Genomic DNA, 19,100 nt, shown 5'->3' with positions numbered 1-19,100 from the left:
GCACTCACTCCATCACTCCGCTGAATGTAAATCAACTGTGACAAGAGGAGCTTAGGGCATAAAGATTCCCAATCGGCGTCAAGCATTGGAGAGTGCTGTAGGTAAGAAGGTGGGAATGTAAGCTTTCTGGCTGCAACTGAGAGATCGCCTCGAGGCGCTCCATGGCGATGAATGGTTTAGACCATTAACCCCACCGCCGAATCTCAACAAACCCCCACAGGCACACAAATGTGCTACGCTGAGATCAGTGCAATGTGTCGCACTCGTAGGACCCCCTGGAGTGAGACCAAAGCTCCAGCCTAGGGCCAGGTGTTACCCACACAAGCTCACATGCACAGCCACGCACACATGCACGCATATTATGCATGAATTCTGAGGCACAAAATTCAAAAAACCTTTTATAACTGAACTTTTATGTACTATAAAGGTGCACAAAAAAAAATATATTCCCTCCCTCCAAACCCACACATTCAGGTTGGTAAGATTTTTCCCCCTTAAGAGAGAAGAATTCAGCAATATCCAGATGGCTCTTTCACAGTATTTTGAAGAGAATAATTTATTATTGGATGACAAATAACTACTGGTATCATGCATGCTCATTGAGCTCTTGGCTCCCCACAGTTTAAAGTTGACGTGTTTTGCTTATGGTGTGCAAAATACAGACTGGTTCTTTGATTCCTATCTTAGTGAATGTCACATGCTGAAGATATACACTTTAAAACCACATTTGTAATCATTGGTCAGCTTTACAAATCAAATAAATACGCAGTAACGCAGGTGAGGTCATGCTTTAGCCAAACCTGCATGTATTCTGTGATACCTATGCAGAAAATGCTTAATGACTCCACCCAGAGTTGGTAGATAAATTAGCAACTATTAATGCACTAATGCAAATAAGGCTGTCGGACAATCCCCACCACTTACAGAATATATTGATCTTAATCATAATGGATGTTATCCATATACACTGCACCATTCTAATTTGTATTTTGTATTTAAAAGGTTTGAACATGAATGTTGCGTTATCATGAACAATCCAGTCTATATTGTATGAATTCCCTGTCTTAGAATACTGGACGTGCAGATGATATGTACTCTGAGCAGCTCTTCGCTGTTCAGACTGCACACTGCGGTAAAACATCATCTGTGCAGGCAACACTGATGTATTTCAGACTTGACTGGTCCAGTAATCCCATTACTGCAGCTACAGCATCCATCTATTAATTGCACTGTCACTGGGGCAATGTCACGAAACACCTGCATTGTTATACAGTTCACTGGCATAGCGTATGAAGGGTGATCAGATTTAGTACATATGCCAGCAAGGCCTGGATCATGCCAAGTGTAAGCTGAGCAGATGCAAAACAGCTGGCATTGTGCTCGACTCACCGGCTGATCCCGGCTTCAAAGGCATGCTACAAGGTACCCTTTGTGTGAGAGTGTGCCTGTTAGAGGAAAAGACTGTGTAAGTATAGAGGCCTAGTCTTGTGCACTGCATTAGCGAGGTCCTCCATTGTTTTTCTTGGTACCTTAAAAGCTCAAAGGTAAGATAAAGAGGTGCTAGGCTGACTGAAATACATACTATTCGACAGTATGATTGACCCAGTCATTTCATGTCAAGGTATTCAAATATATGGATTTAGAGAGGGGAGGGGGGGGGGGGGGGGGGGGGGGAGTTTGTTGATTGCCACTCCAATTGATTTACCATTTGGATTAGGGTGCTTTTGTTCTGTCAATATTCCCACTCTGAGACATTAATGGTACAGCAGGGTTAAATTGCCCCACCATTTTCAAGTCAATGTGTCTCGCAGGCATAAGTGCACTTAGATATAGTGTGACTGTGGGGGGCTTTAATTACCTGCATCTGGGCCTGTACAACATCTCCATATGTATGTGATTATGTGCTTTTCTGAAGAGTGGGCGGGTCATGAGTGTGGTGAAAATTGCTCTGCTTTTGTGTGATTCTGTGGTCTAAGCGCGAAGAAAAATGACTGCAATCCATAGATGAGGCTGATTGGCTTAAACAATACACTTGGGTGTAGTTGCCAGCAAAAATTCCGGCTTTCATGGCGTTAATAACGGGCCAGATACAACCTTTAAACATAATTGCACAGCACATTGTTGACAAGGACTCGGTACAGGCATTTTCAGCCACAGGAAACGATAATAACTTCTTACTAATTTAGTTCAACCTGCGAGCAAGACCCATCTTGCAGGGAACTGATAACATTGTTTTATCTCAGATTCCCAGTCTTGTCACAAGGTCTGCATCCAAACAACTAGACGGCAATTAAGTGCTGGCAATCTTAAGTGAAGGTGTTTTCACGACTTTCATTTTGAAGTGCGAACATGATGCGCACCCTCTCTTCTTGTAGATGTCCATGCTGTTTTTCAAGACGTACTGTACTAAGCCGGTTCTGAAATGAACGAGTGGAGCCAACAATGAGATTTCCACTTGAGCGGTGTCCGGCAGAATGATGAACGAGGTGGTAGACAGCGGGGGTGAGGGGGAGGAATTACAGTGATTTCAAGTTGGATCAAAACCGCCACGAGTTCAGTTCTGCTCTTGCTTTAATCTCATTTTATGTGCATACACAAACATGTAAGATGTGTGTGTTTATTTGCGTGTCTAATTCAATGTGTGCCAGAGAGTGTGTGTGTGTGTGTGTGGGGGGAGAGGGGGTAAATGTAGGCTGCAGCTCTTAAGAGTACATACTGTGCATGCATGTGTGTGTATGTGCTTGAATTGGTGTGTGTGTGTGTGTGTGTGTGGTTTGCATGTTAGTGCTGTGTGGGTACGAGAGGAAAAGGGAATGGAATAGACTCAATTTAAATCAAATTAGCATGCAGGCAAATTAAGCAGAGGGATTTAATTTGAGCTGTTGTAAAAATGCTAATTTCAGTACAGCCCGGAAGCTCATATGCAAATACAACACTATTTTACAATAATTCATATTAGGCCAGGCATGCATAAAGCATACATATTACAGCCTGATGTCATCTGGAGAATAGACTATCATTAGCTTTCGGACTTGCTACAAGGTGATCCGGTTGAGGGGTGTGTGCATGTGTTTGTGTGCACATGCATATAATTGGAACTACTCCCTTTCTATTAATGTGTGCCTGTTCAAGTGTGTGTGTGCGTGCGCGCATGCATGCTGAGTTATTCTTGTCCATCCCGACATGCATCTCCCTGATATACAGATACACAAACACCACTACAAGACATTGTTATGATAATCTGCATTCCACCCACAAAACACGAGAACTGACTTCAACACGGGCAGATGCTGTTGGATTGTTACTGCCGTACTGTTCAACAAATTACTCCTCATAGACCGGGAGACGCTCTTCGATCATAAATGTGTAACTTGTTCCTTTATAGTGAACATATGGAGAACCGACTCCTGTCACAAAAACACAGCACGAGAGTCCAATTTCCGTGTAACGGGAGAGATCGACTTCTCTCCTCTGATTATTCAACACACATTTAAACGTGACCGTCGCCGTGTTCAAATGTGACTAAGTTTGCCCCCAATCCTGCCCTATCCTGCTTTTCACACTGCAGTGGCTCAAAAGAAGTGCCGCATCAATAGACAATTTGCAGTTTTTCCTCCCATGTGGTTCACCTTTGATTGCTGGCTCAAAAGGATTCTCGCATACATTTGATGCCTGTGGGTGTTGTGAGCGAGCGAGTGCGCGTGTGTGTGTGTGCAGTGCTCCGAGTGTGTGTGTGTGCAGTGCTCTGGGTGTTAATATCTTAATGTTTACAGAGGCTGGAGGGGCCTGTCGATACTCATTTGACGTGTTAAAGAGAAGCATGCTGGCTTGCTGAAGCTCACCATGCCATCCACTAGCAATCAATTAAAACACCATTAGGCCCAGGGTTTGACATGGTCCAGCACAGCACGGGGCGGTAAGTGCATGGGTGTCTGCAAGCCAATTTTCGCTTATCAATAAATATATTTATAAAACTGTATTTTTTGATATGAATTTGTTCATTGAGAGAAAATAAAAAACGGTAAAGCAGTCTCAAGCTGTCTTGGTCGATGTATTGCATACTGTAGCGCCATCACAAAATGATACCTGGGGGAAACTTTCCAGACACTAACATTTAACACTCAGCTATTTCCTTCCTCATTTCACTGTCCGACTCATGAAACACTCTCTCCAGTTATTTAACAGCCAAGTTATTTAGTACGGTTGCCCGCATCAAAGTTATAGCCTGCATCATCCCCGCCCAGGTGGAGATGTTAAATGCTCTCAGCTCTCTTCTCATCCTCAGACACTTCCCTTTTTTCATTACTGTTGAGCAAAAGACACAGAGGAATTGTTTGTTGCCTCCCTGCTCTTCGTCTCTCGCGATCTGTCCCCTTGGCTCACCAGGGACAATTATGCCCTTCATTCAAGCTATTGCCAAGCCCAATTTGCCACACAAATTAATTGGTGCACATTTGAAGAGCGAGGGGGGACATGGTGAAGGAGAAAACAAGAGGGAGAGAAAGCCAAAGACAAAAAGAAAAATGGCAGTGGGGAAACAAACAACCCGCTATCGCTATAGATCATTTTCCGGATCCATCATGTTCTTCCCAGCTGTATCCTGGTCTACACTGGAAACATTTGCACAAAGACAATCTTTGCTAGAGCTTCCATTAACAGCAATGTGTGTTTGTTCTGGGCCTGATTGGTGTTTTTCTTGACAGGGGGCTGCAGTGTCCAACTGTGTGGGGTGGTGAGTAGGACTGGCTCCGAGGATCGTGCCATCTGTTGAGCAGGCCGACTCAGCCATTTTCTGCTCTCGCTTGTCTCATATCCTCCACCATGTCTACAGCCGGAGGCTAGCTCAAACCCAAATGAATCCAGAGCACCAACAGAGGGCAGCTTTCCCTTTAAATGCAGCCTGACTTTTGGTTCTCTGGGTCCGTCTGGAGCAGACGAAACCGAGTGGTGGTCTCTTTGTCCTTAGCGCACACCACAGATTGGAGAGAGAGCCCCAGAGTGTGTCTGGGCTGCATAGAGGAAATTAAGGAGCTGCTCAGTCGCTGCTTCCAAACAGTGAGGGGAGAAGGTGTGGGGGGGGGGGGACAAAGACGCAGGCGGAAACACATTAGAAAGGAAAAATAAATAAATAATAAGAAATGAGGAGAAAATTGGCAAGAGAGCGATTAGGAGGAAAAACAATAGAAGAGAGTTGGGAAGGGGAGGAACAAACACGTGCATGTGGGAGATCAGGCAGTGCAGGAACAGAAAGAAGCAAAAATAAATCCCAGGGCCAATATGTACTGCCTGAACACACTCTTGCTCTCTTACCTTGGTTGCAGAGAGGACACCCCCCCCCCCGTCATCAACAGACAGCCACTGTGGCTACCTCATGATACGTTTGTTTTGGCTTTGAAATGATGACCCAGCACAGCTGTCTAAGTAGGGTATGAGGTAGCAGCAGCTGCTCACAGCCAGACAGCTATAAGGAAGGAGATTTGAGGGGGGGTGAGCACAGAGGCGTCATGATTTGGGGGCTGCTGACTACACTTGTGCAGGTCTCTGTTGCATGTGTGCTCAAATGTGACTGTGGAATGTCTGGACACGCAAGAGTGGAAGTTCTGCCGAGGCAGTTGTCTGAGGGAAGGTTTTGGCAGTGGTGTTTTTTCCCCATCGAATGCTGTTATGTAAATTCACACTAGGTTGTGGAAGATGGGAGTTTCTGAAAAGATAATTACTAAAGAGCCCCCTCAATGGTAACGTTTATCGACTGTTAATGCCGTTTTGGGAAGGTCCCGTAATTAAATTGTGTCAATAAATCCTGGAGCTGCACATAAAAACGGGGGATAAACGGCGACTACGTTTCTCCGCTTGCCTCTTCCCCGCTGTGAGACATATGTGGCGGGAGGCAGAGAAGAAAAATAACACATTGGAGCAGATTGCAGGGAACATTTCTCAGGCACAACGTTGTGAATCTCTCCCATCAATTTCACTTTGCGTGGCTCTTTTGTATATGACCTTGGGTGAATGATCCCTTCAGTCAGAGACATTCAGCTGAACTGAGGGGATTTCAGTCGCTGCAAAGGGAGCAATAAAACTTTTATTCATCCCTCTGTGACTCCAGAAGCTAATGATTCATGGATCTTAGCGTAAAAAAAAAAAAGAGTGGGCGGGAGAAGGGGGGGGGGGGGGGAGCTGGGGTGCAGGACCAGAGCTCAATGAGGTTTGAAAACTGTTGTCACACATCAATGGGCAGGTGTCTGATGTCAAGTAACTCAATTCCAATGACTTCTCATGATGAGATTTTTGGCTGAGGCCTTAGCATTTCTGGTTCACATGATGGTTTTTGCGAAGGAAAAATGTCGTGGGAAAATAGGCACTTGAACACATTTTGATTCTCTGATGAGATGAAGAGATGGATCATTATTTCCAGGTGTGTGTGTGTGTGTGTGTGAGGGAGGTATAAGCTCAATGTGATGCTAACATTACTACTTGCCAATACCCATGCTAGAGTCGGATCATACTTTTATTTTGGGTTTCCACGGGATCGTGTTTACATGCAAACGGTACGTAAGGAGTATATGTTACATGGGATTTATTGTTTTGTTTTTGTCACCGTGTTATTGAATTGGATATCGAGAATCATGGGATTTCACTGGTATTGGTATCGGCTACTGAATTTCTGGTGTTGTGACACCCCCAGTGACAGATCTAAATGGCTTATTGAATCACATGGTTTGTGATCTTGACAGCACACACATCTAAACTAACCGGGCTGTCTTATTTCACAGTTTGTGGGTTGGTAGTCAGCAAAGTACCCAAATGTATGTGCACAAGCACTGAAAAAGCAATCTCATTCTGGCAGTGGCAATATCTCCCCCGGTGTATGAAAGTCTCATCATAGTACAGATCAGCGTGTGTGTTTCATGCATTCATTACGTATTTAAGTTGCATGGGTGTTACATGAAGTGTTGATGTGTCTGATGATGTTCAATGAAAATAAACAAAAAAAGGACCAACCCACCCCCGCCCCCCAACCCAGCAGGACACAACACTTGAGGCCCACGTGAAAGCCAACGGTCCACTTACTTTGAGCGTCGGCGAGGTGGAGAAACAGACCCAGGACAAGCAGCAGCAGCAGCAGCGTGGGTCTGGCTCTGTGCATGGTGGGACAGCTTGGCACCAGCATGCTTTGGCAGCCTCGGTGGCGCTGGCTCACAGAGCCCTGTGAGTCAGTCTGGTCTGATTTCTCAGATGCAGGGTATTCACAGCCTATGCAAGGCAAGGAGGGATGGGGAGAGGGAGAGGGAGGGAAAAAAGGAGGGAAGAAGAGAGAGAGGGACTGAATGAAACAAAGCTGTTTGGCTCAACGGGTTTTATCTATCCCTGCACATTTCTGACATACCCCCACACAGCCTCGGCTGGAGCTGACAGAGGATAGGAAGAGGCTGATGTGCTCACGGGGTATGTTCTGACAGTTCTCTAAATGGAATAGTCACTTCACACAATGCGTGTGCACGTGTGCTTGAGAGGGAGAGCGATAGAGAGGAGGAGAAACCACACATATGAAACTGTGGGCAAATAAGATTTTGTCTTCACAGCTTTGGTCGCGAGCACCAATTAAATATGGTGTATAATAAGAGTACATTTTAAGTCCTAAGATCAGTGTTGATATCTGTTTCACATAAAAAGCACCTCTGTCACGTGTCTGAAAATACCGGATATATTCATGAATGCTGAGAGCTATTTCATAGTTCTTAAATTAAGTAGTTTCGTAGAGTTGATCACTGCGAGACTGCTTGGACTTTCTTGGGTACTTTTCTCTAAAGTACAATACAAGATGCTTAGTTACAGTACATTATGATACACACATTCAATAAACCAGTTCATCTGAAGCTCCTAGTCATGCTTCTTACACCACATGTAATCCATAGTAGTAGGCTTAATAGCTCTAAAGGCCGATACAAAGTGATGGAGTAGCTTAGCTTTAGCACACACAAACACAGACTCTCTTTTTATCCAGCGCAGCTCAAACAAACACAATCTAGAAGACAGAGTGGCTAAGTGTTGCCATTCATGTCTCAGCTCTTTATTGAAGGGGCCACTACATCGGCTGTGGAAATCAATGCGATACAGTGAGCTAGTATTAGCTGCAGACCGGCTCTATCCCTGTCATCCATTTGCTTAAGCCAGAGCTTGATCCTCAGTGATGGATGCTCTGTGGTAGTCTTCGCCTCGTAATACACCTCCCTGCTAATCCAAGTGTGTGAGCTTTGATGACATACTGTACTGCCGGTTAGCATGTTAGCTGGTCCGCCTGCATTGTTCTGCAGAATGTTGTTGTTTCAGCTGTGGCGACTGGTGTTGGTGGACCGGTACGTGGTCCGTGTACCATGACATTTCAGACACTTTATGTCCCATGAGATCAAACACAGAACACGCCAGATCTTTTGAAGTCTTGGGAGTCTGCAACTGTGCATATAAATGCTTTTTGCTCGAAACAATATTTTATTGGACTGTTTATCTGCAGATTTGACCGCCACCCACTAAAGACAAAAAAAAAGAAAAGGAAACCAAGCCCCACCTAAGCCCAATCACCAGGCGCAATGATGACAAAGTACCTCATTTCCCTGTTACCAATCATCCTCTTTCCCGCCACTAGCTCTCCCTCTTTCATTTCTGTGGGCTGTAAATGGCAGAAAAGACGGGAAGATAGCGCACCTGTCACACTCGATTTGTGTTGGGGAGATAGACATGACTACCTGTCTCCGAGCGCCGCAGGGCTAGCAGCAAGCGCAAGAGCGGGGGACGTGTGGCGAAGGGAATCAATTTGAAGCAATCTCATCCCCCGCTCACACCACCGCCGACACACACACACACACGCTTACAAACACAAATGCGTACATATACATACGTTTGAGCACACTAGACTTTTCACACGAGTGGCATTTGTAGCGACTTTGAATTTGATTAGACTCAACCGGACTGAAAGACCTGAGCAGGGCCTGAGGGGATGAAGCTGCAGTGTGATCATACGTAGCGCAGGTACGGCTGTCTGTCTGCCCCAGTTGTTGTTTCACGGATCGGCCCCTCCAAATCTAAGTGATAGCCTTTGAGTTAATTAATGTGTACATTTTCATAATGACGTGACATTAGGCAGCACACAAGAAACAGTGCTCATCAGCACTCCCTTTCTCTAATCACGGCCGGCATGCGCGCACACCCATTTACGCACACTCTGATGGAGGCAAACAAAACCATCTGTATGTTGTGTAACCACCAGTGACACAACCAAGAGGCTTTGCCATGTGAGTAAATACAAGGAGAAGCTAATGTACGCACAGCTCAAACACCCCATGAAAACCTTGATTTATACCAAAAATCAAAGCAATTATATTTGGTGTTGACTTGCGGTGTACATTTTTTCCAAGGAAATTGCACTACAGGTTCCTTCCTAATGTGCTAAGGGTAGACAAGCCACCTGCCAGACCTGGCAGAGCAGCAGCAGTTTGCCGAATGCATCGTGCATCGTTATCTGGCATCTGATTGAGCTGGAGCTTTTTGTTTGTGTGAAAGCTTGTGCTAATGCATCTTTGATTACATGTATGAGCATGTACACGAGTACAGCTGATCCTTTCCTTTCTCATTCGTCCGTAGAAAAGGACTCCCTCAAAAGGTGGCGCCACCTTTGCCCATTTTATCCTCAACATGGCTATTTTGCGTTGCGCTCTGCACCTTCATTTTCATACATTTGGTGGCATTGATGCTTTCCATTGAATGTTTATTACAATAGAAAGAAAAAACAATCTTGTCTTTCTTCCTGAGCCCCTGGTGGTGTTATTGTGTTCCCATTCACTGGTGCTTCATTCAAAGGATTTTGCTGCTGATAGCAATCATGCATTATTAAACAAAGCCTGACAACATGCACAATGTTAATTGGGAAAGGGGGGGGGGGGGTGTGTGGCAAGAAAAAGAAAGGGGCTGTTGAGCTGTCTACTCTTTCTCCTTCCCCTTGATCCTTATCAGAAATGTGAAAGAGAAGGAGGGTGGGATGTTTATGCTCTCTATTCTCATTTCAGCGTGTGTGTTTGGTATTCTGCTCTATTTAGACGAGCAATATTATTGAGGGGGAAGAAAGAAAAAAAAAAAAGATTCAGTCATATTTATCTTATATTCCAGCCATACTGCAATGAACTTGTTATAGCAAAGAATGCAGGCAGATTAGTAATGAGCTCCCCAAAGTAGCCGGTTCACAACATCAGCTTTCTGTCTTTCCGTGTTCTCGCACATGCTGTAATATTTTGGCAAACCGAGTACAAACCAATGTCAAGTGCTGACACGAGAATGCTACCAATGGTGCCATTTTCAACAAATTCAACATGGGTTTGAGCACAGCAGTTGTACCACAGTATGCCCATCCTTCGTGCGAGTTGACTAATTTAACTTTGGCCAGCTCCAGGGGATTTTTAATTTCAGGCTCATGCACAAGCTGAATTGAACTTCAAGGAAGTTGCGCATCCACAGTGTGTTATCCTAACAGATCAAAGCAGCCACAGAAATGCCACCAAATATATTAAGGCCAATCCCTCTGTAATTAGCCCAACACATGCAAGGACAAAGCACGGCAAAACTACACAGGATGTGATCCACTGGGTTAGAAAAAGTTGCCCAGTATCATGCCCAGCCAGGCACAGCAAATAAGAATTAGTGTCTTTTTATGAGGCAGGACTTTCAATTTCCCTCAGGACTAGCAGAGTTAAAGAAAGCAGTAATTACCCCCCACATGCACACGTTGTAACTGCAATGATACACAGGACTATGGTAGTGAGCACACAGAGTACCCTACTGTGTGTACTGTAAGTACTGGGATTATCTCTGGGATCTCTTTTTTTGACTTTGGCCCGATGCTGACCGGCCCTGCTTCAGGAAGTCGGGCTAAAGTTTGAGTTAAGTAGCAGCGAGGTGGAGAAGAGTCGGCACCGCACCCGAGACAGATTCCACCACCATCCTTTTGCTGCTGACATACTATTTAATTGAACTACTCTTCAAAACACCATGAAGGCACAATTTTGAGGAATGAAGCATGGTTTGTTAATAAAGGGTTGTTTAACATGTTCAATTTGAATGAAATGCATTGAGCCTTTCACTTGTCTACACCTCCCTGTGCATGTGTGTTGTCAAAAATACTTCATTGCCAATATGCTGTTGTAGTATTGCATCAGAGCCATGTCATTTCCTTGTAGTCCTAAATTATTATTGAAACATTATTGCAACTCAAGACGTCATTTTGATAGTATTCTTCTTTTATTGTTCATTTAAACAGGCCGCCGGATGTTCCCAGTGCTTTACTCTAGTTTAGGAATGACATTATTCAAATTTTAATGAATTAAATGTGAAAATGATGTAAAATAAAATGGTTTCACACGCATCTCCCTTCTTGTCTAGGCAATAGGTGTCAATGACAGGGAGTAGGCAGGGGTGGGGATAAGATTAAACTACGTAAGAATGCAGTATTGCTTAAATTAAGGCCTTAGGGTCAAAGGGCACGTAAAAGGGCACAGGTTGCTGTGCACCAGCACCTTTCCTCGTTCTACAGATTTGGTAACAGTAAAACATGGCTTCCTGTGACAGGCACCCACTCACAGGGCCCCGAGGGTATTTTTAAAACACCATATGACCAGATTTATAAAATAAGCTCATCAAAGGCTCCCTCGTACATCGACACCCACCCACCGCCTTTGCCAATCGTCATCAAGAGAGGTTAAGTTCGGGTTGAGTCACAATGTGTTTCACATGGTAGCTGCAGCCATCTTTTATCTTTTTTTCACTAGATCTTTCGTTAACGCCATGATATAAAGTCTGTCAATCTGCACAGAGTCCATTCCTTAGCTGTAGTTCTTTCTTTTCTCAACCGCTTTTTTTTTCCCCTGTGTTTTTCCTCATTTTTTTTTCATCTGCCGCTACTTTCTTCTGCCCAGGATGGTGTGATTTAAGGCCGAGTGACAAGGCCGTTTCTCACACATCGCTCCCGATCAGCCGGCATGTGTAATAACATCCCTCAAGCTAAGCTAAGCTATGCCCTCAAGTGCAGCCTCCACATGAAAGACCCTGACAAGCACACATCAGAGGAGTTTATTTGCTATACTTATTTATTTACCCCCCTCCCCCCCCATCCCCCACCCCCTCCCCCCTCGCCTCCCTTGACAAGCCTCCCACGGTCATAAACTACCCTTTGGGTGGTACCGCCTGACTTTGTGTTTTGAGAAAGTCAGGGTTTACAGTTCCGCCTGCAAGCCTGACTCGTTTTTTTGTCAAGCAAATGTTGCCAATGTCTCTGGTTCTATCTTGTTTTCTTATGAATGAATCACCCAACATGAAACACACAGCAGGGAGCTAATTGCATCTGTTGACATTTGCCTGTCTAATAATTGGCTTAAAAGCACCTGCTGCAGCTGTAGGATAACGCAGCTATCACAATCCCATCTCAGTTGTGTGTCCGCTGCAAAATAACTCTAGGTGAATTTCAAACCCCCCCCCCCCCCCTCCCCCCTTTCTTTTGGTCGCAAAATGACTTGGACTTTAAAATCTCGCACCAAAAATACAGTAAAATAGCATTTATTCACCTAGCTCGTGAGCACTGTTATTAATCAAATTATATTGTTGCGCCGTTAATCTGACAGTTTCCCATTTTATGCGAATACTTTCCATTGAAAATAGAGGCTACACATCTTCATAAAATACAAACTGCTGTAAAAACAACCTTGTATTTGAAACATAGTTCAAGGACAGGATGTCGCAATTTGAAAACCGTTACCTTGTTTGGGTGCAAAGAGCATTTTGTGTCCTCATGAGAATTCAGACCACCCAAACTGACCTTGAGCATACACTCTAGTGAAACAAAATCACCACGTAGCATCAGCTCACAAATACTCCTCCTCCTCCTCCTCCCACTCCTTTTCAAAAGCCTCTCCTTGACTTTTCTCTCTACCTGATCTACCTCGCCACTTGTTCTCTCTCTCTATCTCTCTCTTTCTCTCTCTCTCTCTCTCTCTCTCTCTCTCTCTCTCTCTCTCTCTCTGTCACCCATCTTTCTCCCTCGTCCCTTTCCTCTCACCACCTTTCCCAGCAGCTGTTGGGTTCAGATGGATGGTCCCAACAGTGCAAGACCCTGACCTGCAGTCTAGTGACTGATTATCCCAGTGCCCTGTTGTGCTGCTCCCGGAAAGAATACCAACACACAGTGCACACACAGGCAGTCACAAACAAACACACACGGGTACATAGCCATTGGGTTAGCTTTAAGGACACTGAAGGGGGGGGGGGGGGTAGCAAAGCACAGTATTTCATCTTCGCCTGCATGCTTGGATTGCGTCCTTTGACCTTGATGACACAGGAAAACATGCTACCTATTGAACTGTAATGGACGCCACTAATGCCTTTTCAATGTGCAGCAGATAAAACAAGCACAGAGTACAATCAGCCATTGGGCCTGCGTGCGAGCTGTGTAAACTATTCAAATGATGGCCTGCTTGTTGGGGTGGCCTTCTCTTGTGCTGTGTTTGCTTGTCACAGTGTGGGCACCGACTATAGTACGGCATGTGCCACTCGGGTCGTGCTTGACCTTGCGCATCAGCATTTAGCACAGGGAAAAAAAACTTGTTATCATGCAAACAGGCTGAATCTTGAGGAGTCTATTGTTCCGGGAGCAGCGAGTGTGGCAGGATGGGGGGGGGGGGGGTGAGAAAAAAATGGTAGACGCAGCAGCAGCAGTAGCAGCCAACCTGGAATGGCTGGGATTAAATGTATGCCGCATGAACAGGGGAGGGCTAAATCATGTTACATATTGTGAACCAGAAAAAAAGAAGGGGGGAGTGAGGGGAGGGCGGAGCAGAGGGGTGGAAATATAATGGATAAGGAGAGGATAAGGATAAGCAGAGAGGGAGAGAGGTGGTGAAAGAGAGGAGGGTAGGGGAGAGGGAGGGAGGAAGGAGGCGTGAGGAGAGCGCGGCGTAGGGTGGAGAGCAGGAGAGGTGGAGGCAGAGGGAGGGAAGCAAGGGAATGTGCCTCACCGCCAGCTTTTCTCACGCTCCGTCTGTGCTTGTACGCCTAACAGAGGCAGCGTGAGAGAGATGGAGGAGAGGAAAGAAGAATAGAGGGAGGGAAAGCAGGCACTGCTGAAGAGGAGATAATCATTGTGAAGCCACTCTGACAGTCTAAAGGTGTTGTTTCCTGGAGGGAGGGAACTGGAAAGCTGACAGCAGGTGAAAAAGTGAGAGAATAAGAATCACGGCGCATGTAAGCTCTCCTCACCCTAAAAAAAAGCGCATCCAAATGAACTCCAACACGCACTCGCTCACACACGTAAACTCAGGCATTCATGTGCACTAAATGGACACGTACAAGCAGAGAGCAGGCACGCATACCCTTTGCACCACATGCTCTTGGCACTTTGACATCTACCCCCAACACGGCAACGGTCTGTGGGAAGATGAATAATCTCACTTCTGCGAGGCAGAGCAAATGAGAGAAAGGAATGAGGGTGAGAGGGAGGTTGTTCCCAGCCTGAGCGCATGTCGTTTTTATGCTAAGTACAGAGACCTCGAACGGACAAAACGGCATTCCACTGCCACTCGCCGACATGGCAGAAAACAGACGTCTATTGAAAATAACTGAATAACACAGGACTGGGCATTGTGTTGCCCCCTAATACATATGGCATAAATCAACAACAATATGCATCCTTATCTTCTCGAAACAATTGAACACCAAGGTACATTGTGCGGTGGTGACATTTTAGTGGCTTTTGTACACAAGCCAGGCCGTTTGGTGTGTAAATGCACTACTTAGGCGTACATGAAGGATGTAAGGAGGCGCTTGGGGCATACACGCTACACTCATAGGGCAGCAAAATAATTAAAATGCCAAGTGTCTCCCATTATCTAAATGCTAATTTGCCTTGATATACCCTGAGCTAAAATGTAACACCACATTATGGTTGCTGTACTGCACGGAAGCAACAGCGGGTGAATTTCCCTTCAGCTAGCCGAGCACACTCTACGCTATCTGTTTCGGTACTTTACGCGGTGGATGTTTTGATAAGTCTTTGTTTCACAGGCAGCTGATCTTTAGATATCTAATCTAAGCTTAATTAATCGGCAAAAATGTTGCTGTGCTAATTTGAATTCTATATTTTTCATCATCGGGCTTTAAATAATGCATGGACGGTATCCGGTGTCACTCTAGTCTGAGTGTCGACAGAGTTGGTCAAACTGGTATTCATGAAGACACAGAGCTCTTCTTGTGTTTCAGTGTATTTGCCGTTACTCAGATTTGATAAGAAAGCCTGAGTCAACAACCGAAAGAACAGACAGCCAGCATTACAACCAGCAGCTTATCAAAAGCTTTTTGCATAAAAATACATCAGTGCCAATAGGGAGGGCAACGGGACGAAAAAATATTATCACAGATATGAGATGTTTTTGCTGAATAGACAGATAGAGGTGAAATTGTGTTGTTTCTGCTTTTCCATCTCTATCCTGATAAGACTGTCAAAGGGCATGCGGGGTGGACAGCATTGAACAGCATTTTAGAAAGCTGTTTCAATATTCCAGTGGTTGAAGTATCCCTACCAAAGTTTACTGAGCTCTTTGATGTGGCTGCTGCTGATTAATAGGTTTGAAAAGCTGAACTTTTTAAAGTTCTTGGACGCCCTTGAAAGGTGTTTTAGCCGGGCTCAGCTATTGTTCTCATGGAAGGCAGCGCAGGGCTGCTTGTGCAACTCATTCGAGGAAAAGCAATGGGTCACCCCAAGGCAAAAGCAACAATTCCCTCTTTGTCGTTTCACTAAGACAAATGCTTGCCATTGCTACGTTAGCAACCAAACAAGAGCAGTTCCCCGGTCAGTGATGGTATATTGTGGGACTCAAACAAGACATTTTATTATGCTGCTGAAAAGGAATGAATGGGTCCTTTTCTCCAGCCACAGCTTGCAGATTGAAATTCAAATCAAATGCCACCTTCAAACAAATGTCAGTACAGGAAATCAAAACCTTTTTTGTCGATGCCTGGCATCAAGCAAAATACACAGTTTGACATTTGGAAGAGATTTTCTCTCCCTCTGTACTTGTTTCATGTAAAATTAACTTGGAAATTGTCGCAAAACAGTGCCTATGAACCCACATCGCGCAAATAGTTTTTGTTGCTCTCGCTCTCCATCTAACATCCTCGTATAAACCTTTATGCAAGCTCCCCCAACCCAATACAATCCACCCCCGAACACTCAAAAACATGATTAAGACACTGTCAAGCCTGACATCGCCATCTCCCAGGCTGTCAGTGGCCCTCACTGGGAGTCGCTGTTGACTGACTGCCTGGATGTGCCTTATCATTAACAGGGCCGCCTGTTCCACCACTGAGGGGCTTTGATGACAGGAAACCAAGGCCCCTGTGCCTGCTCCTCCCATTCTGCTTGCCCAAGTGTCATCTAAATGAGATAGGGCCCAGGAGCTAAGGGATTAGGCACTGCATAATTACCTATTTAAAGATCCTAATTGAGCATTTCATTAAGAGACTGGCACTGAGATTTTTGCCAAGGAAGGCACTACAGGGATATAGATGTACTCGTGTGCAATTTATGTGGGTTTGCATATGCCCGTGTGTGCAGCAGATTGTAACCTTGTCTTTTTGTTGACATAGCACTTAGACAGTTTGGCACATGAATGTTGAAGTGAATCCAATAGAAATTCACCTTTTAGAAATTGATTGACAAAGTAAACATCGGAACTTTCCACAGAAGATCGCTGTGCTCTTTTATTGGTCCAACCATTATGAATCTTTGAGTTACATCTTTACATATGGTTGGTGGTTTCAAAGGCAATTGTTAGTTCTGATTCCGTTGACATTTTCGGTATTGAATCGAAACAAAACAAAGCCGTTATTCTTATTCTATAACTTACTGATGATCATTAAGTCAACCGTATCTATAATGTGAGTGAGCTGAGTGGACATTTTCCTGCTCTCCCAATGGTGACCAAATGCAAAATTAATATGTTTCTTATTCTGTCGAGCGTTTTTCACATTTTAATTTCATTCCATTCTGCTTTACTTGATAAAAAACTGTTTTAACCGGCGATAGATTAAGACATTCGCCCCTTCCTTTAGCCAAAGAACACTTGCTCGGGAGATATGTACAGTCTTTGTGTTAATGTGATGCAAATTCTGCTCCAGTTGTTCCAACTGCTATTTTTGGGCAACATTGTCATTGCCAGACAAATAAAGCTACAAACTAAAGGAGAACGTTTGAGAGGACGAGGCTGTGCTACGTGATGAAAGAAAAACACTACAAAGCTCAAACATTTCCTGTCTCCTTGAAGCTAATTGAATCCAATAGAAGGGACATTTGTGTGCACACATTACTGCTAAGTTTCCTCCAGACCAACAACAAACGACAGCAAGTGAGTTAATGCCACTAACATTGTCGGTCGTTAACTGAAGTTTTTTATTGACGCCACGGTGTGTCAGCCCTTCGGTCTCCAGTGCCACATCTAAAGCACTTTTGTCAGACAAGAGATGAGATACAAGAGGGATATGTATCTTTTTTTATCTTTCTTACAGAAGCTGCGATAATGCAACTATTCATTGTGATGTTATCCACTTAAATTTAATTTCTGATGTGGTGAAAAAGTAAATCTGCCGTTTACTTCAAAAGGAGCTTTTATTTTTGTAGTCTTTAAGATCTTCAAAGCTATTGAGAGAAAAGTACCACCGGTTCAGTGCAGCGAGAATGCTAATCAATTCCCTTCCCAACATTTAACGATTTTGGGTGACCACACATTCCTTTGCAGTTCCACTACATGGCGGTCTAACAGGCTCATTTACTCACATATTTTAGTGCCGAGATGTTTGTGATCATAATTCTGAACTTAGTTGTGAGATATTCCGACCAAGGGGCTTGAATTAATGAACAGAGGCGGACTCCGGATGACACCAAGGGCCCCTGATCTTTTTGTCATTACAAACAATTTCAACTGTGGCAATTATTAGAACAGAAGGCTGGACGCAGATAGTTTTCTGATGACCATGTTGACCTGATTTCCATGACCCAGCAGGCTGTGACTCTATGTTGCCCCCTCATCTCTAAATGTGGGATCACTGGGGACATTGGCAAGTCACTGGCAGTTGGCTTGCTCATGATTGACTTGTTTGCGAAATGACTAGCATCTGAAGTGGCAACGCTACCTGGGGGCTGTTGGGAGTCTTTGGGGCAGACACCAGCTGCTAACTGCTGCTGATAAACTGTCCCTCCCTCTGGGGATTCATATGAGCACCATGGTGGGGACTGAAGACTGGCCCAAAGATGCTCAGGGCTGAAATGACACTGAAACATCATGAGTCAGCCAGTGCCGTCCTAGCACCAGACCTATTACTCTTCTTTGACATGATGGAGGTTGAAAAGGTTCCTGCACTCGCGAGGAAATTGACTTGGATCTCGTACATGACAGGTGAGAAGTCTGTCCCTGAGCCACCAACGACAACAGAAGTTACTGTTTCAGTGTAATTCATTTGGTAAAGGCATCAGGAAAATATACTATCTTTTGTTATCACATTGTAAACTGAGTATCTAGCCACCTTATGCATCTCTAGCAAAGGGTGATGTACCTGAACTGAAAATGCCGAAATGGCGAGACAAACTTACCACCACGTAGTCCCAAGATGTTAAGATATTAGAGCAAGTGTAACAACACAAGCGGCTGTTAACATACAGTATCTTGAGCCTTGACTTGTAATAATCCTGTTGAGTTTCAATCAGGTGTTCAAGGAGCTACTGCTGTTGTGATGGGTTAAATGGAAGTATGGGTAGGTTGGTTAGTTGGTGGTAAGCCTCATCTAAATCTCTCACTTGAAAAATCGTCGTCTAACTCCCTCTCTCTCTTTGTTGCCTTACAATGAACTTGAACAATGCAGCGTGCAGTAAGCTTCAGAGTCTGAAATACATTCACTTGTATAAATGGCATATTGGCAAAGGGTGCACAAGAAAGGAAGAAGCATAATCTCCGAGAGAAAACATCTTTGTGCTAGAAAGCATGCCTGCGTGTGTACTCCCTTCCAGCATAAAATCTCGA

The 19,100-nt window shown here is 44.6% G+C and overlaps 1 protein-coding gene across 30 annotated transcripts in view; it reads right to left on the bottom strand.

Annotated features, from left to right (window-relative positions):
- LOC116385427 (receptor-type tyrosine-protein phosphatase delta) overlaps positions 1–19,100 on the bottom strand; it is a 327,744-nt gene that overhangs the window by 81,038 nt on the left and 227,606 nt on the right. For all 30 annotated transcript variants that reach the window (XM_031850888.1, XM_031850897.1, XM_031850902.1 and 27 more), the window contains one exon: positions 7,069–7,251. In XM_031850888.1, coding sequence (XP_031706748.1) covers positions 7,069–7,168 — 100 coding nt within the window. In that variant the 5' untranslated portion in view covers positions 7,169–7,251. The remainder of the gene's footprint in view (positions 1–7,068; positions 7,252–19,100) is intronic.

The sequence above is a fragment of the Anarrhichthys ocellatus genome, unplaced genomic scaffold (genome assembly GCF_004355925.1).
Source record: "Anarrhichthys ocellatus isolate YVR2014 unplaced genomic scaffold, GSC_Weel_1.0 scaffold11, whole genome shotgun sequence".
NCBI classification, from domain to species: Eukaryota; Metazoa; Chordata; class Actinopteri; order Perciformes; family Anarhichadidae; genus Anarrhichthys; species Anarrhichthys ocellatus.
Note: the sequence above shows the minus strand (reverse complement) of the source record. Positions and strands in the feature narration are given on the sequence as shown.